The sequence below is a fragment of the Carcharhinus amblyrhynchos genome, chromosome 9 (assembly GCF_965287045.1).
Source record: "Carcharhinus amblyrhynchos chromosome 9, sCarAmb.v2.hapA, whole genome shotgun sequence".
NCBI lineage: Eukaryota > Metazoa > Chordata > Chondrichthyes > Carcharhiniformes > Carcharhinidae > Carcharhinus > Carcharhinus amblyrhynchos.
Window position 1 is genome coordinate 45,774,582 of NC_137332.1, and position 16,687 is coordinate 45,791,268.

At 43.5% G+C, this 16,687-nt stretch overlaps 1 protein-coding gene across 2 annotated transcripts in view; it reads left to right on the forward strand.

Moving 5' to 3' along the window:
• The window catches only part of LOC145347762 (podocan-like), a 52,839-nt gene that overhangs the window by 31,386 nt on the left and 4,766 nt on the right, over nt 1-16,687 (forward strand). For both annotated transcript variants that reach the window (XM_080195553.1, XM_080195552.1), the window contains exons 8-9: nt 2,427-3,084; nt 16,086-16,234. In XM_080195553.1, coding sequence (XP_080051679.1) covers nt 2,427-3,084; nt 16,086-16,234 — 807 coding nt within the window. The remainder of the gene's footprint in view (nt 1-2,426; nt 3,085-16,085; nt 16,235-16,687) is intronic.

The window sequence follows — 16,687 nt, forward strand, 5'->3', positions numbered from 1 at the left end:
AAAAGTACAATCCCTTTTTTGGTTAACACATCTTGCTTTCCAAGGAATTTCAGTCCATATAGCAAACCTTCCAGAGTTGCTCCCAGCTTCCATTGGGTTCACATTTTCCATTTCACTATGTACTAACTTTGAGTGACAGCTTCCAGGCATTTCCACTATTTTGGGTGAGTTTTCTAAACTGATCATCAGCAGTAAAGCCTGTCGCAATGATTCCTCTCCTCTGGCCATAACAGGATGAATCTCATTGGAATTCATAGGTGGTGGAAAATGCACCTCTTCATCAAGAGATTTTCTTCCTCCCATATCTGTGGTAGTTCACAGTCTGTGGACTGTGGTAGTTCACAAAGTGAAGCAGCCTCTTCATTCTGCTGACCACACAAAACTTATGTCCATCTGCAGTATTCATTGATTTGTAGGGAAACCTGTAACCTGATTTCACAAATGGCTCCCTCTGTGATCATTTCCATAGCAACATGAAACACATTAGCCTTGCATCCAATTCATGCTCCCAACTGTCTTTCATAGTAAATGGACACTTTACAATGCAAATGTTTACAACCTAATACTTACAACACCTTTCTAAGACCCTGGGAGTTTCAATCGAACTCAGAGGCTGCTGTCATTTTCTCCAATTACGAACACGTTATACTATTGCGCCAGTAACACAACATGGGCCTCCTTTTGATCTTTAGCCATCCCAATCCTGTTGTCAAGCAGAATTCAGAACAGATCACATGACCCCCCCACCCCAGTTTTTCTTTAGGCACAGTTCCAAAAAGTAACAACTTTATAAACCTTACAATATTAATAACCCACTAAGCATTCCACACAAAGGATTTTCTGTTCATTCTTTATGCTGATGTTTATATTTCTTTGCAGTCTTTCACTTTCAACTCTCACAAATCCAGGTCAGACATAAGCAGCCTTAAATCAAAGCATTACTCTGCCCCAATCAATGCCTTATCTGCAAATATACAATGCCTCCCTGAGCATGAGGGTGAAATATACTGTTTATTACATACCACTTAATTTTATGGAATTTCTAAATGAGATTATTGTTTGATATTCTAGAGTCATTTAGTTACTAAACAAAGTTGAGAATGGCCATATTATTTCACAGAAAAGGTAAAGAAATATTGATCTCAACACAGGCCCCAGAGAGGGAAAGCTGTGCAGCAGCTGTTCTTTTTGTAAATGTGTTTTTGGACAGCTTAGATGATCATTTTTCCTGGTGTCAGCCGAAATTTATTAGATCTCTTGAACACAATTCACAACTTGTTATGGTGGAATTTGAACTCCTAACAACAAATTGCATTTATATAGCATTTTTAACCCAATAAAACATCCCAAGGAGTGACACCAAATCACTATCAAACAAAATCTGACGCTGAACCATATAAGAAGGTTTTAAGTCAGGTGACTGAAAGTTTGGTCAAAGAGGTCGATTCAAAGGGACACCATAAAGAATGAAGGAAGCAGAGAGGTTTATGGAAGCAATTCTGCAGCTTAGTGCTTAAGCCAATATTGACAGTAAAGCAATGAAAATCATAATTGGGGAAGCACAGAGGTTTTGGACTGGAGGAAGTTTCAGAAATGCAAGGGATTGGTGAGGCTATAGAGGGATTTGATAATTTTAAAATTAAGGCATTGCCACACCACAAACAAGACCAGCAAGTGAACTGGATTTGATGTGATTTGATTTGATTTATTATTGTCATGTACAGTGAAAAATATTGCTTCTTGTGCTCTGTACAGACAAAGCATAATGTTCATAGAGAAGGAAAGAGAAAGTGCAGGATGTAGTGTTACAATCATAGCCAGGGTGTAGAATGTAGGGTGAATTAGAATACTGGCAGTAGTGCTGGAATTCTACTGCCACGGAGCAGTCAAGTGGTGGACAATGGGACATTCTGTTGACCTCAGGCGGGATTTTCCAGTCTCGGTTCAAGCAAGGCCGTAAATCCCACCCTAGATCTCCGAATTAATAGTCCAGTACCATTACCACGTGGCTACCTGTTCCTCACCATAGAACGTTCCTAAATCAGAAGTCAGCTCAAACTATCTCAGTTCATCCAAAGTAAAACTCTGGGGCAAATTTTCCCATTCTGTCTGCCACAGGAATCATAGCGGATGAGGATCAGACCATAGAAAGGTGCATTGACTCAGGTGGGATTTTTCTGTTTTGAAGTGAGCGTAGCCAGAAAATCCCATCCTCTGTATTTCTTGAGGTTCCATATTCAAGGCCAAGAATGGGTGTGAATTACCCAAAGAGGATAGTGTTAAATAATTTTCTGTTTTACAATTAAGTTGAACTTTAAGTCACTCTGTTGTGTGTCGGCCTTAATAATGGTAAGGCTGCCATAAATATCTAGAAAAATGTAAATTAATTCTGAATTGTCTGTAACTTTTGTTCTTTTTGAATTAAGGAAACTATCAAGCCTGGAATACCTGGACTTGTCAAGTAACAATCTGACTCAAATACCAAAGGGATTACCTCGGAATATTATTCTCTTACACTTGGAGAAAAATGCTATCAAATCAATACCTGGTAATTGGCTGACGCAAATAAAAAACCTTGAATACCTCTTACTTCATAACAACAAGATAAAGGCAAAAGAAATTAATCCGCTTGCTTTCAAGGGGCTGAAAAAACTCCATACCTTCCATCTCTACAATAATATGCTCGAAAGAATCCCAAGTGGTTTGCCACGACGGGTGAAGACATTGATGCTTCTCCACAATCAGATCTCTGAAATTTCCAGAAATGATTTTGCTCACACATACTTTTTGACAGAGCTTAATCTGAGTTACAATAAACTAACAAGTCCCAAAATCCACCCAGATGCATTCCGGAAAATGAGGCTGCTTGAATCATTGGATTTCTCTGGAAATAATCTAAATGTAGTGCCCAGTGGTCTACCAAAGAACTTGCATGTCTTAAGGCTCAAGGAAAATGAAATAAATTCAATTCCTGATGGCTCACTCTCAGGAATGACAAAACTGAAGGAACTCTACTTGAGCAATAACAAACTTAAACTGAACTCTGTCTATCCAGGGGCTTGGAAACAGTTGGCTAATCTACAGGTAAGAGATTATCAATATCCATGGCACTATCAGAACAAATCGCTGGGGAAATTGCAAGAATAGCATTTTTCCATTCACAACTCCTTGCAATTGTCTTTCTATGTCTTCTTTCCTAGAAGTTGTTGTTCATCTTGATGTTTGTGTTACCTGACCCATTCTTCTTGTATGAGTCCAAGGAATGAGTGTTGGCTGCCCATTCATATATAAAGAGCATTATTAACTAAATGGATTCCTTCTTTAGTTGATGCATGCAGTTTTGAGATGTCAGGAGCAGAGACTATTTTTCACCATGTTTGCCCATTTGGCATCGAGGACGTAAAGCTTAAGCTTATTTATTCGTGTCACAAGTAGGCTTACATTAACAATACAATGAAGTTACTATGAAAATCCCTTAGTTGCCACACTCTGACGCCTATTCAGGTACACTGAGAGAGAATTTAGCATGGCCAATGTACCTAAACAATGTGTCTTTTGGATAATGTGCCCTGAAGCAGGACCTGCTTGTTCTGAATTAAGTACTTATCTCCTTGATCCTATCCGCCAAAGTCTTCTCATGTCCTCTTCTAGCTCTTCTTAACACTCTCTTTAGCTCCTTCCTGGCTAATTTGTAACTCTCCAGTGCCCTAACTGAGCCTTCATGTCTCATCTTTACATAAGCCTCCTTCTTCCTCTTCACCAGAGATTCAACTTCTTTAGCACACCACGGTTCCCTCGCTCGACCACTTCCTCCCTGCCTGATAGGTACGTATTTATCAAGGACTCGCAGTAGCTGCTCCTTGAATAAGCTCCACATTTCAGATGTTCCCAGCCCCTGCAATTTCCTACTCCAGCCTATGTATCCTAAATTTCGCCTAATAGCCTCATAATTACCTTTCCCCCAACTATAACTTCTGCCCTTTGGTATATACCTATCCCTTTACATCACTAAGGTAAACGTAACCGAATTGTGGTCACTATTACCAAAGTGCTCACCTACCTTCAAGTCTAACACCTGGTCGGTTTCATTATCCAGTACCAAATCCAATGTAGCTTCACCTCTTGTTGGCCTATCTACATACCGTGTCAAGAAACCTTCCTGCACACATTAGACAAAAACTGACCCCTCTAATGTGCTTGAACTATAGCTTTTCCAATCGATATTTGTAAAGTTAAAGTCCCCCATAACAACTACCCTGTTACTTTCGCACCTATCCAGGATCATCTTTGCAATCCTTTCCTCTACATCTCTGGAACTTTTTGGAGGCCTATAAAAAACTCCCAACAGAGTGACCTCTCCTTTCCTGTTTCTAATCTCAGCCCATACCACCTTAATAGACAGGTCCACATCAAAGGTCCTTTCTGCCACCGTAATACTGTCCTTAACTAATAATGCCATGCCTCCCCTCTTCTACCACCTTCTCTGCTCTGACTGAAACATCTGAACCCGGAACCTGCATCAACCATTCCTGTCCCTGCTCTATACATGTCTCTGTAATGGCCACAACATCGAAGTCCCAGGCACCAATCCAGGCTGCAAGTTTGTCCACCTTACTGCGTATACTCCTCGCATTAAAGTACACGCACTTCAAACCACCCTCCTGCCTGCCAATACACTGCTGCAACCTAGAAACCTTATCCATGACCTCCCTATTCTCATCCTCCTGTACATTGGAGCTACAATTCAGGTTCCCATCCTCCCTCTGAATCAGTTTAAACCCCCCCCCCACCGAATAGCATTGGCAAATTTTCCCCCCAAGATATTAGTACCTCTCTGGTTCAGGTGCAGACCATCCTTTTTGTAGAGGTCCCACCTACCCCAGAATGAGCCCCAGTTGTCCAAGTATCTGAACCCCTCTCTCCTGCACCATGCCTTTATCCACGAGTTCAAATGATCTCTCTCTCTATTCTTCTCCATGCCACCCCGCGGCACAGGTAACAAACCAGAGATAACAACTCTGTTTTAGCCCTAAGCTTCCACCCTACCTCCCTGAATTTCTGCCTGACATCCCTGTCCCTTTTCCTACCTATGTCATGGGTGCTGACGTGAACCACAACTTGGGGTTGGTTCCCCTCCCCCTTAAGGGTCTGGAGCACTCGATCAGAGACATCACAGACCCTGGCACCTGGGAGGCAACATACCAACCGCAAGTCTCGCTCGTTCCCACAGTCTCTCCTATCTATCCCCTTAACTATGGAATCCCCAATCACTAATCCTGTTCTTTTCTTCCCCCTTCCCACCTGAGCATCAGGGACAGGATCTACTCCTGAGACCTGTACTCCATGGCTTACCCCCGTTGAGTCTTTCTCCCCAACAACGTCCAAAACAGAGTACTTATTTTGGAGAGGAACAGACTCGGGGGATCTCTGCTCTGACTGCTTCTTACCCCTTCTAGCAGTCACCCACGTATCACTTTCAGGAGTAACTATCTCCCTGTAATTTTTATCAATAGCTGCTTCTGCTTCCCGAATGATTCTTAGTTCCTCCAGTTCCAGCTGTAGGTCCCTAACACAGTCCTCAAGGAGCTGGAAATGGATGCACCTCCTGCAGGTGTACTCAGCTGGGACACTACCAGTGTCCCTCACCTCAAACATCCCACAGGAGGAACATCGCACTGCCTGCACTGCCATCCCTATTACATCCCTTACCAAGAAACAAACAAAAACTTAACTGCTCTCACTCCGAGTCACTCTCTTTTTTTTAGGTTACAGGAGGGGGAAGGGGGGCATACTCAACACACGTAGAGTATCGGGATTCCTCACTGTTCCAATTTATGGGGGTCGAGAGAAAAAAACAAAAAAAACTACTACCCAGGCCTCCCTGTGACTACTTCCGGTTTCAGGTTTAAAATTTGAAAAAAATCTAAAGTTAGTTAAAAAATCACAGTAGCTTACCCATAAGCTCTCCTCTCACCAATCGCTGCCTCTCTGCTGTGCTCCCAATGAACAATTTAGACTAGACGGGATTGAGGTACATAAGGAAGAGGTGTTAGCAATTCTTGAGAGTGTGAAAATAGATAAGTCCCCTGGGCCAGATGGGATTTACTCTAGGATTCTCTGGGAGGCTAGGGAGGAGATTGCAGAGCCTTTGGCTTTGATCTTCATGTCGTCATTGGCTACAGGTATAGTGCCAGAAGACTGGGGGATAACAAATGTTGTCCCCTTGATCAAGAAGGGGAGTAGAGACCATCCTGGGAATTATAGACCGGTGAACCTTACTTCTGTTGTGGGCAAAGTTTTGAAAAGAATTATAAGGGATAGGATTTATAGTCATCTAGAGAGACATAAATTGATAAGAGATAGTCAACACGGTTTTGTGAAGGGTAGGTCGTGCCCCACAAACCTTTTCGAGTTTTTTGAAAAGGTGACCAAGGAGGTGGTTAAGGGTAAGGCAGTTGACATGGTGCATATGGATTTTAGCAAAGCATTTGATAAGGTTCTCCATGGTAGGCTATTGCAGAAAATGCAGACGCATGGGATTGAGGGTGATTTAACAGTTTGGATCAGGAATTGGCTAGCTGACAGAAGACAGAGGGTGGTGGTTGATGGGAAATATTAAACCTGGAGTTCAGTTACAAGTGGTGTACCTCAAGGATCTGTTTTGGGGCCACTGCTGTTTGTCATTTTTATAAATGACCTAGATGAGGGTGTACAAGGATGGGTTAGTAAATTTGCTGACAACACCAAAGTCGGAGGAGTTGTAGACAGTGAGGATGGGTGTTACAGTTTGCAGAGGGACATAGATAAGCTGCAGAGCTGGGCTGAGAGATGGCAGATGGAGTTTAATACGGAAAAGTGTGAGGTGATTCACTTTGGTAAGAGTAACAGGAATATAGAATATAGGGCTAATGGAGGGACTCTTGGTAGTGTTGACGAGTAAAGAGATCTCGGTGTACATGTGCATAGATCCCTGAAAGTTGGCACCCAGGTTGATAAGGTTGTTAAGAAGGCATACGCTGTGTTAGCTTTTATTGGGAGAGGGATTGAATTTCAGAGCCGTGAGGTTGTGTTGCAATTGTACAAAACTCTGGTGCGGCCGCACTTGGAGTATTGTGTACAGTTCTGGTCGCTGCATTATAAGAAGGATGTGGAGGCATTGGAAAGAGTGCAGAGGAGGTTTACCAGATGTTGCCTGGGATGGTGGGAAGGTCTTATGAGGAAAGGCTGAGGGACTTGAGGTTATTTTCATTAGAGAGAAGACGATTAAGAGGTGACCTAATTGAGGCATACAAGATGATCAGAGGATTAGATAGGGTGGACAGCGAGAGCCTTTTTCCTCGGATGGTGATGGCTAACACGAGGGGACATAGCTTTAAAATAAGGGGTGGTAATTATAGGACGGATGTCAGAGGTAGGTTCTTTACTCAGAGGGTAGTAAGGGCGTGGAATGCCCTGCCTGCAGCAGTTATGGACTCGCCAACTTTAAAGGCGTTCAAGTGGTCAGTGGATAGGCATATGGATAACATTGGAATAGTTTAGGTTAGAGTGTCATTAGATTGGATCCACTGGTCGGCGCAACATCGAGGGCCGAAGGGCCTGTACTGCACTGTTATGTTCTATGTTCTATTGTTCTTTCTCTGGAAATAGCAAAGGCCATGTCAAGCCTATCCTTACCTAATCCATAACCTTTGGGGTCTTGAAATTAAATAATCGTTCTTAAGTACTGATAGAAACTCCAACCTGCAAGCTTATAAGGACGTAATGAACATTTTCAGGAACTATTTCATTATTCTCAATTAATCACTATTCCATTGAGAGATTAACTCCATGGGAAAAAAAAACATCCATAGTTTAGTGATGAAGTTAAGGATAGAGTTGCATTAAAAGCAGTTTAGAATATTGCCAAGAAAATTAATAATGTTAAGGGTGAGTTTCAGATATCAGCAAAATATTGAGAAGGCAGAAGAAAATAGAATATGAGAGTAAACTAGGCAGCAATGTAAAAACAGCTTCTACAAATACGTAAAAAGGAGGAGAGTAGCAAAAGTAAACATGGATCCTTAGAAGTTGAGAAAGGAAAAATTATAATGGAGAATAGGAAATGTCGGAGACAGTAATCTGATACTTTGGGGGCAATTCTCCCAAAAAAGTTCTAAGTGCTGAATTTGTGGGAAAACTGATGTAAATCATGATTGTTTTTTCACTGGGAGTCCAGACTACACTCTGTGTAATCCAGAGGTCATAATCATGAATATTATTAAAAGCTCAAGGGGCAGGGCCTACTCACACCAGAGTCTGACAGTTCTGGAACTCTAAGCTTGCACAGTGGCCCCAAACTGTCAGCCTGCAGTTTGCTGGCCAGCTCAATTGCTGGCCAGCCTGAGACTCCTGCAATGCTGCCATTTCACCCGCCCCCCCCCCCCACCATGGCTTGATTGCACCCCCTACAAGCATTCCTGAGCCAGCCCTGACCCCCACCCCCCTCACCTCTGTCCAGAAGCGCCCTGATCTCCAGCACTCACTCTCCCCATGAGTTTTGATCCCACCCCAACCCAGCAGATCACTTCTACAGGATGCAGATTCCCCCAGGGGGCAGTTCCCCCACCCCGGTAGACTCCCCCTTCCACCCCTCCCACAGGAGGCACATCCCCTATGGCACACCCCACCTAGCCCACCCTGATTGCTGACCTCCCTCCAGTCCCAACCAATCCCTATGCAGCGAGACCCCCTCCCCACCCACACCAATTGCCCAAAGCCCTGCCTGCCATGCCCTGCCCTGATGCCCAGTGGGCAGTGCCAAGATGCCCCTGGGCTTGGGCACTTTGCCCCTTGGGCAGAGCCAGGAGAACAGGCTGGCACTGTCAGGGTGCCCTTGACCAAGGGACACCACCACCCCCCCTTCTCTCCAGTGACCAACACCTGGTGACCCCGATTGCCGCCTCTTCACTCCAGCGGCGTCTCCCACTAGTTCCCTGAAAGTAAGGAGCTACTCTAAACGCCATCAGAATGAAATTATGCTGGCGGGGTGGGAGATGCTTTCAGGCCCAGAGAATTCAGTCCTAGGCCTGATAGTCACATTCAAATAACATTAAAATAAGATTAAAACTACTTACTTGCTGGTCCCGCCAGTTTCCAATGTGTTCCCAGTCACTTCGGACAGCCATTGCTGGGAGATGTGTGCGCACTGGGAATGCATGTGCGAATCCTACAAATCGATGCACGTGCAATTCTTCCAGCCTGATCCACCAAAATATTAGCAAGATGGGATGGGAGAATTGCGGCCTTTGTATTTGTCTTCACATTAGAAAACACATCCAAATGCAAGAAATCTATTTGATGTATAGGTTAGAGGGATTAGTCGGGTAAATAAGTGGGTTACGGTGAGAGGGCCTGAGTAAGAGGCTCTGTCAGAGAGACAGTGCAGACGCGATGGGCTGAATGGCCTCTCTCTGCCCTGTAGGGATTCTATTTTGTTTTATTCTAAATAGTGGGGAATCAAGGGTTTCCCAAAAGTGAGGAAATTAGTAAAATAGTTAATAGCACTAAAGAAAAAGCACTGGAGAAATTAGAAGGACAGAAAGCTGACAGATTCCCTGGGCCTGGCAGCCTACACTATTGTTCTTTTAAAAAAGGTGAGTACAGGATTAGTGGATTTGCTGCTTCTGATTTTCTAAAATTTCTCAGATTTGGAATGGTTCCTGTGTATTGGAAAGGAGCAAATTTAACATTGTTTATTTAAGGAGAAAGAAAACAGGGGGCCACCAGTCAGTTCGACTGCCATCAGGCGGTACGGTGGCATACTGGTTAGCACTGCTGCCTCATGGCGCCAGGAACCTGAGTTCAATCCCAGCCTTGGGTCACTGGCTGTATGGAGTTTGCACCTTCACCCTGTGTCTGCGTGGGTTTCCTCCGGATGCTCCAGTATCCTCCTACAGCCCTACAGGCTACGAGGATTGGTTATGCTAAAGTGCCCTTTACTGTCACCATATGTGTAGGTTAGGTGGATTAGCCATGGCAAATACGCATGGTTACTGTCAAAATGCAGGGGAAGGGTATAGGTGAGATGTTCTTTCAGAGAGTAAGTGCAGACTCGATAATCTGAACAACCTGCTTCAGCATTGTAAGGATTCTATGGATTTTAACTCATGGAACAGATTATTAAGGAGTGGTAGCAGGAAATTAGATACAGTGGATGCAATATGTTTGGATTTTCAAAAAGCATTTGATTAGATGCCACATGAAGGCCGCGAGTCTCCCAGAAGTGTTCTAAGTGCCAAATTTGCTTAAAAATTGGAGTAACTCATGCTGTTTTTTTTTAGTGGGATTTTCAAAATGAATCTCCCATACTCTGTGCACAGTAGAGTGCCTCAAGGAGATTCATGCTGAAAATCTGGGGGTGGGGCCTATTCCCGCTAGAGAGGCTGGCAGCATAGTGCTGAGCGAGCCACTGCGCATGTGCCCATCTGTCAGAGTGGACACTGGCGAATGTGCAATAGCCCCGCACTGCCAGCCTCCCAATCGCTGGTCAGCAATTGAGCTAGCCAGCCTTGTGACCACTTGGAGGGCCTCCGTTGCCTCCCTTCACTCCAGCAGGGTCGAACCACCAGCTCCCCATTAGTTGTAAACCTCACTGGAGTGTATCACTCCTGGTTGAGGGGGAAGGAGGTTCAGGGTGGAGGAGGCTAGTGATATTAAAATGGAGATTATAATATTTAAATCAGCTCCTCGCTGATTTCCGGTGCAGAGCTGACGACTCCAGCTAAATGGCCTCCCGACCGGTGCCGTGGGCTGGGAGAATTGCCCCCAAAAGGTTTGGGGCAAGAAGGAGAGGGAGGAGCGAGGGAGGGAGGCATAAAATGGGATTGTTTGTGTGGTTGGGAGGGATATTTGAGCAAGGATAGAGAATTAGTTAAGGAACTGAAAACAGAAAATAGGGATAAATGAATCATTTTCAGGTTGACAGGCTCTTACTATTGAGGAGTTGCACAATTAGCCGTTTGGCCTCAATTAGTTGCAATGTATTTTTATTGAATTAGTTGAAGGGACCAAGTGGACAGAACAGAATAGAATAGAATCCCTGCAATGCAGAAGGAGGCCATTTGGCCCATTGAGCCTGCACTGAGAACAATCCCACACTAATCCTATCCCTGTAATCCCACATATTTACAAAGTTAGTCCCCCTGACACTAAGGGGCAATGTAGCATACCCAATCAACCTATCCTGCACATATTTGGACACTGGGGGGAAACAGAAGCACCCGGAGAAAACCCACACAGACATGGGGAGAACATACAAACTCCACACAGACCTGAGGCCAGAATTGAACCCTGGATCTTTTAAAGATGATTAGGCTCAAGGGTGTTTCTGCTTCAATTTCTCATGAGCTTTCCTTCTGACTCCCATCTAGCTTTCATATTATCTATAATATTAAAATAGTCCAATCACAGTTTGATATGTCAGTGGAAAGCTGCTGGTGTTCAAGACATTGTAGCAAACACTTCCAGTTAAGGCAAGAAGAAATTTGAGGAAAAACGATATTAAAGTTTTATAGATTTTCAAAACCAAGCAAATGAAAATTGCAAATGAACAATATTATTGTAGAAAATTCCCTCCAAAGAAATGTAATAATATTAAATCTGTGAACTCTGTCCATAATGTTTCTTAATTAACTTATGCATTGTTGGTTCAGGCAACTACAAAGTAGTTAAGTGATTAAAAAGTTTTCCTTTTATGTTAGGAATGATGGGTGTACTTGAAATGTATTTAACAGTGAAGGGAAAGATTAACAAACCTGGCTGCATGCTGTCTAAAATCCATTAAGCTGTCAATCAAAGGAGAGTTAAAAGGATTGGACTGATATTGAACGAAAACAAGGCTTTTTAAGGGTTGAAGGTATTTTAAAGGTCTGAGCCTTCTATGAAATAAATGCTGTGTTAAAAGAATGGGGCTCTGTGAGCAGCTGTGGAGAAGGGAATCACTCCACCCCCCTGAAAGTGATTGACTGTTGTCAATCAGAGGGCCTAAAAGGGATCTTCTCACATCTGCAGCTTTTTGGGGAAAGGGGAATCTGTTCTGCAGACTGGAGTGCTGCCATGATTTGGAAGACTGCCAGGTATCCAGGGAGCACAAAGGTTAAAGTGACTAGCCCACTTCAAAGTTTTCAGTCCACAGATCAGAATGTAGGTCAATGAGATACCTGAAATCTGCATGCCAAGGGTGATGTTCAGTTTTCACAGGGCTAGAAGGGGCAATATAGCCATTAGACCCTCCCCCCACCCCCAGCCTGGGGCAGAATGTTGACGTCAACTCCTTGCTGCAAACCTGAGCCCATCCAACTCCCAGGAACCTCTGGGGACCCTCTCCTTCTGCAGCCTGGCAGTGGTAGAGGGCACATTGACTCTGCTCTTACCTCCTTGACACCCCCCCACCCCCCCCCCCCCCCCCCAGTCAGATCCAACATGATAGACCAGGGTGTCGGTGCCAGGATGCAAAAGGCAGTGTTTTGTTGACGCAGTCAAGAGGGTCGCCTCAGCAGAGGGTGCTGAGGGATTGGGCGGGGGGGGGGCAGCACAGGGAGAAGGGGATGCCTGAGGGGAGGGTGTGCTGAGGGGATATCTGACAGGGTGTTGGCTGAGGGACACCTGAGGTGGGAGGGTGGGGACACCCTTAAGCCTGTGTGGTGTGTGTGTGTGTGTGGGAGGGAAGTGAGGTGATCCTTTATCTTTATGGCAGGGGAGGGAGGCCCCTCTGTAAATATTTCCTGAGGAGATGATGGTGCTTCCTTTGTCAGTGGGGGTCACCATGCCCCTGGTGAAGGGAGGGGGAGGTTCTTTAAAATGTTTTTCCCTTTTAATCAATCTTCCTGTAGAAAGGAAGGACAGGAAAGGTAGGATTCGAGATCCGTGGATAATCAGAGAAATTGTGGGTCTAATCAAAAAAAAGAAAGAGGTATACATAAGGTCCAGGCAGCTAAAAACAGATGAAGCACTGGAGGAATGCAGACAAAGTAGAAAAGAACTCAAACTCAGTAGAAGGGCAAAATATCCTTGGCAGACAGGATTAAGGAGAATCCTAAGGCATTTTATACATACGTTAGGAACAAGAGAGTTATCAGAGAAAGAGTCAGACCTCTCAAGAACAAAGGAGAGGAATTATGTTTAGAACTCAAGGAAGTAGGTGAGACCCTAAATGAATACTTTGCATCAGTATTCACAAAGGAGAGGGACGCGTTGATTGGTAGTGTCTCAGAGAGATGTGTAGACCCGTTAGAACAAATTGCAATTACAAGGGAAGAAGTGTTAGGTGTTTTAGGAAGCGTTAAGGTAGACAAATCCCCAGGGCCAGATGGAAACTGTCCTAGATTTCATTAGCGATAGACAACATGGTTTTGTATGAGGGAGGTCATGCCTCAGAAATTTGGTTGAGTTTTTTGAGGAGGTGACAAAAATGATTGATGAGGGAAGGGCCGCAGATGTCGTCTACATGGATTTTAGTAAAGCATTTGACAAGGCCCCTCATGGCAGGCTAGTGTAAAAGATTAAACTAGCTAGATGGGTACAGAACTGGCTTGGCCATAGAAGGCAGAGGGTAGTAGTGGAGGGGTCTTTTTCTGATCGGAGGTCTGTGACTAGTAATGTTCTGCAGGGCTTTGTACTGGGACCGCTGCTGTTTGTGATATATATAAATGATTTGCAAGAAGATGTAGCTGGTCTGATTAGTAAATTTGTGGACAACACAAAGATTGCTGGAGTTGTTGGTAGTAATGAACATTGTCAGAGAATACAGCAGGATATAGGTAGGCTGGAAAATTGGGCAGAGAAATAGCAGATGGAATTTAATCCAGATAAATGCAAAGTGATGCATTTTGATAGATCTAATGCAGGGGGTAGCCTTACAATAAATGATAGCACCATCAGGAGTATAGACACACAGAGGGATCTGGGTGTGCAAGTCCACAGATCCTTTAAGGTGGCAGCACAGGTGGAGAAGGTGGTGAAGAAGGCATATGGCATGGTTGCCTTGGATGGGGCATAGAGTATAAAAGTTGGCATATGATGTTGCAGTTATGTAGAACGTTGGTTGGACCACATTTGGAATATTGTATCCAGTTCTGGTCGCCAGAATGGGGAAGTTTTGGAGAGAGTGCAGAAAAGGTTTACCAGGATGTTGCCTGGTATGGAGGATATTAGCTATGAGGTGAGATTGAGTAAACTAGGATTGTTCTCCCTGGAAAGATGGAGATTGAGGGGCGACCTAATAGAAGTTTATGAAATTATGAAGGGCATAAATAGGGTGAACAGTTGGAAGCTTTTTCCCAGGTCAGAAATGACAAACACAAGCGGTCACAAGTTCAAGGTAAAGGGTAGGGGGGGCAAGATTCAATACAGATATGCAGGGGATGTATTTTACACAGGGGGTGGTGGGGGCTTGGAATGCACTATCAAGCAAGGTGGTTGAGGCAGACACACTAGGATCATTTAAGACTTATCTAGATAGCCACATGAACAGACTGGGAATAGAGGGATACAAATGGATGGTCTAGTTAGGAACATGTGATCGGTGCAGGCTTGGAGGGCCGAAGGGCCTGTTCCTGTGCTGTATTGTTCTTTGTTCTTTGTTCTTTGTTCAATCTGTTGGTCCTCCTTTGCAGAATTCTGGACTGCTCCCAATCCTCAGGCTTGCTACTTTTTCTATCACTTTTATGTGATGTAATAAGGCGTAAGGCACAAGTTTCTCTTTTGTCCTTTGAATTAAACTTGTCAGAACCATTTTAAAAACAAAAGACAGAGCAAAGGAGTTGATAAGGAAAACATGGAGAGATGGAAGAGGATGACACTCAAACAGTGATGCCTGATGTATGTTGTAAATGTCTTTAAGGGATTGCAGCATGACATGACTGAAAAGGAGGCGTGTCATGCGGTTCAGTTTAGTTTCACTTTTGCTTTTAAGCTGAGCACACACAAGCAGCCTTGCCACTGGTGTCTTCAAGCTTTATACCTGATAAATGTTTCCATGTGCCTCGTTTCAATAAATGAACCAACAAAGTCTTTATCAAATCCCATATGAGTGATTGGCACTTTTATAACATTATAAAAATGCAACAATATGGGCATGTTTGGGAAAGGGATCAGGAGGCAGAGGTAAAGTTGGATATTTAAATGAACACACATGCTCCCTCCCTGCTACACATGCAGTCTTTATTGTGAGCTTTCAGTACATCAGCCCTCAGCTGAATGAAGCAAGCTGTGAAGTAATGTGGAACAGTTTGCCTGAAGCTGAGATCTTCATAAAGCCTGGCTGTGTTTGTTGGGCGAAACGTGGAAAGTGCAATTGTTGGATCGATCGGGTAGTTGAATGGGTACCATGGCTGTGTGTCAGAGATTTTGTTTTTATTGCAATGTGATTAAGGAGAAGCTGGCTGTGTTTAGGCTGACCCAGTTTTGCAAAGGGGACCTCAAACACAGCCTATTATTTGTATATGCAGACATGGGCATGGATACTTATACTCTATAACAGCTTGGTGAACATTGTATTCCTGCCTCGCACAGCAGAGGCTTAGCTGTCTATTTAACACCCAAAAAAGCATTATGTTTCTAGCCAATTGTCTCAAACTTTGAAAAGTAATGTGAGTTTCTGCACCCTTTCTGAGCTGTGTTGATGGTTTCACATATCAGACAATACTACTGAAAAATTAATCAGTTGGAAGTAAGGAAAATTTCAGGTGGCAATTTTCACTCCATTATTAATAGATTTATTGAATACTATGGAAGATCATTGAAATAGCAACATAAATGAAATTAAGTGGCATTAGGAAATGTTTTAGAAGAGTAAAGGAATTGATGCATAGAGTGAAGAGAATGAGAGGATTTATGTTTTTATAACCATATTTCTTTAGACCCTTAGGGCCATTTATACCCGACAATATTTTCAATTTGTTCAGCTAAAGCCAAATTGCCTACAAGGTTACAATATCTGCTTGAGGGCATTAAAATCATTTGCTCTATGGTTTGTGTAATGAAAATAATACAGCTTTCTGTACAACGGATAAGAGTGTCAGTTTTAATTTGTTGTTTCCTGTGTTCAGCTTTTGGATCTGTCAGGTAATCAGCTCTCCTATGTTCCATCTGATCTGCCAGAGTCTCTTGAATATATTTACCTCCAGAACAATCAGATTTCTGTCATCCCAGAGGATGCTTTTGAATCCACACCAAACATCAAAGGAATTTATCTCAGGTAAGGTGAATTTAATTATCAACACCATTGTAGGTGTTTATTGTCAAAGAGGAGAAGAATGCTCCTCTCTTCAATACGGAGAAAGTGCTCATGAAGAGGAAGCCTGCCTTCTGTAATTATACCTGAGGCTCTTTGACTGCCCAGCACACTATCTGTGATACTAAACCCTTTGGCCCTTGGACCATCCTGAATAAGTTGAGTCTGGGGAGACAGTACTGAGGAAAACTGGAAGTTCCACAGTTTTGTGGCAATCAGCTGTTTTTGATGTACAAGAGTCTTTTATATGGATTTACCTCCAAAACAGATCATTCTTTGTGACACCAAAAAATGTCTTTCAATCCTGAATCATAAATACAAAACAGCAGGGAGAAAAAAGAATTCATGGCGCAACACAATTGGAGTTTCAGATGAGTAAGGGAAATCAACATGATAAATGACTGTAAGAAAGCGAGA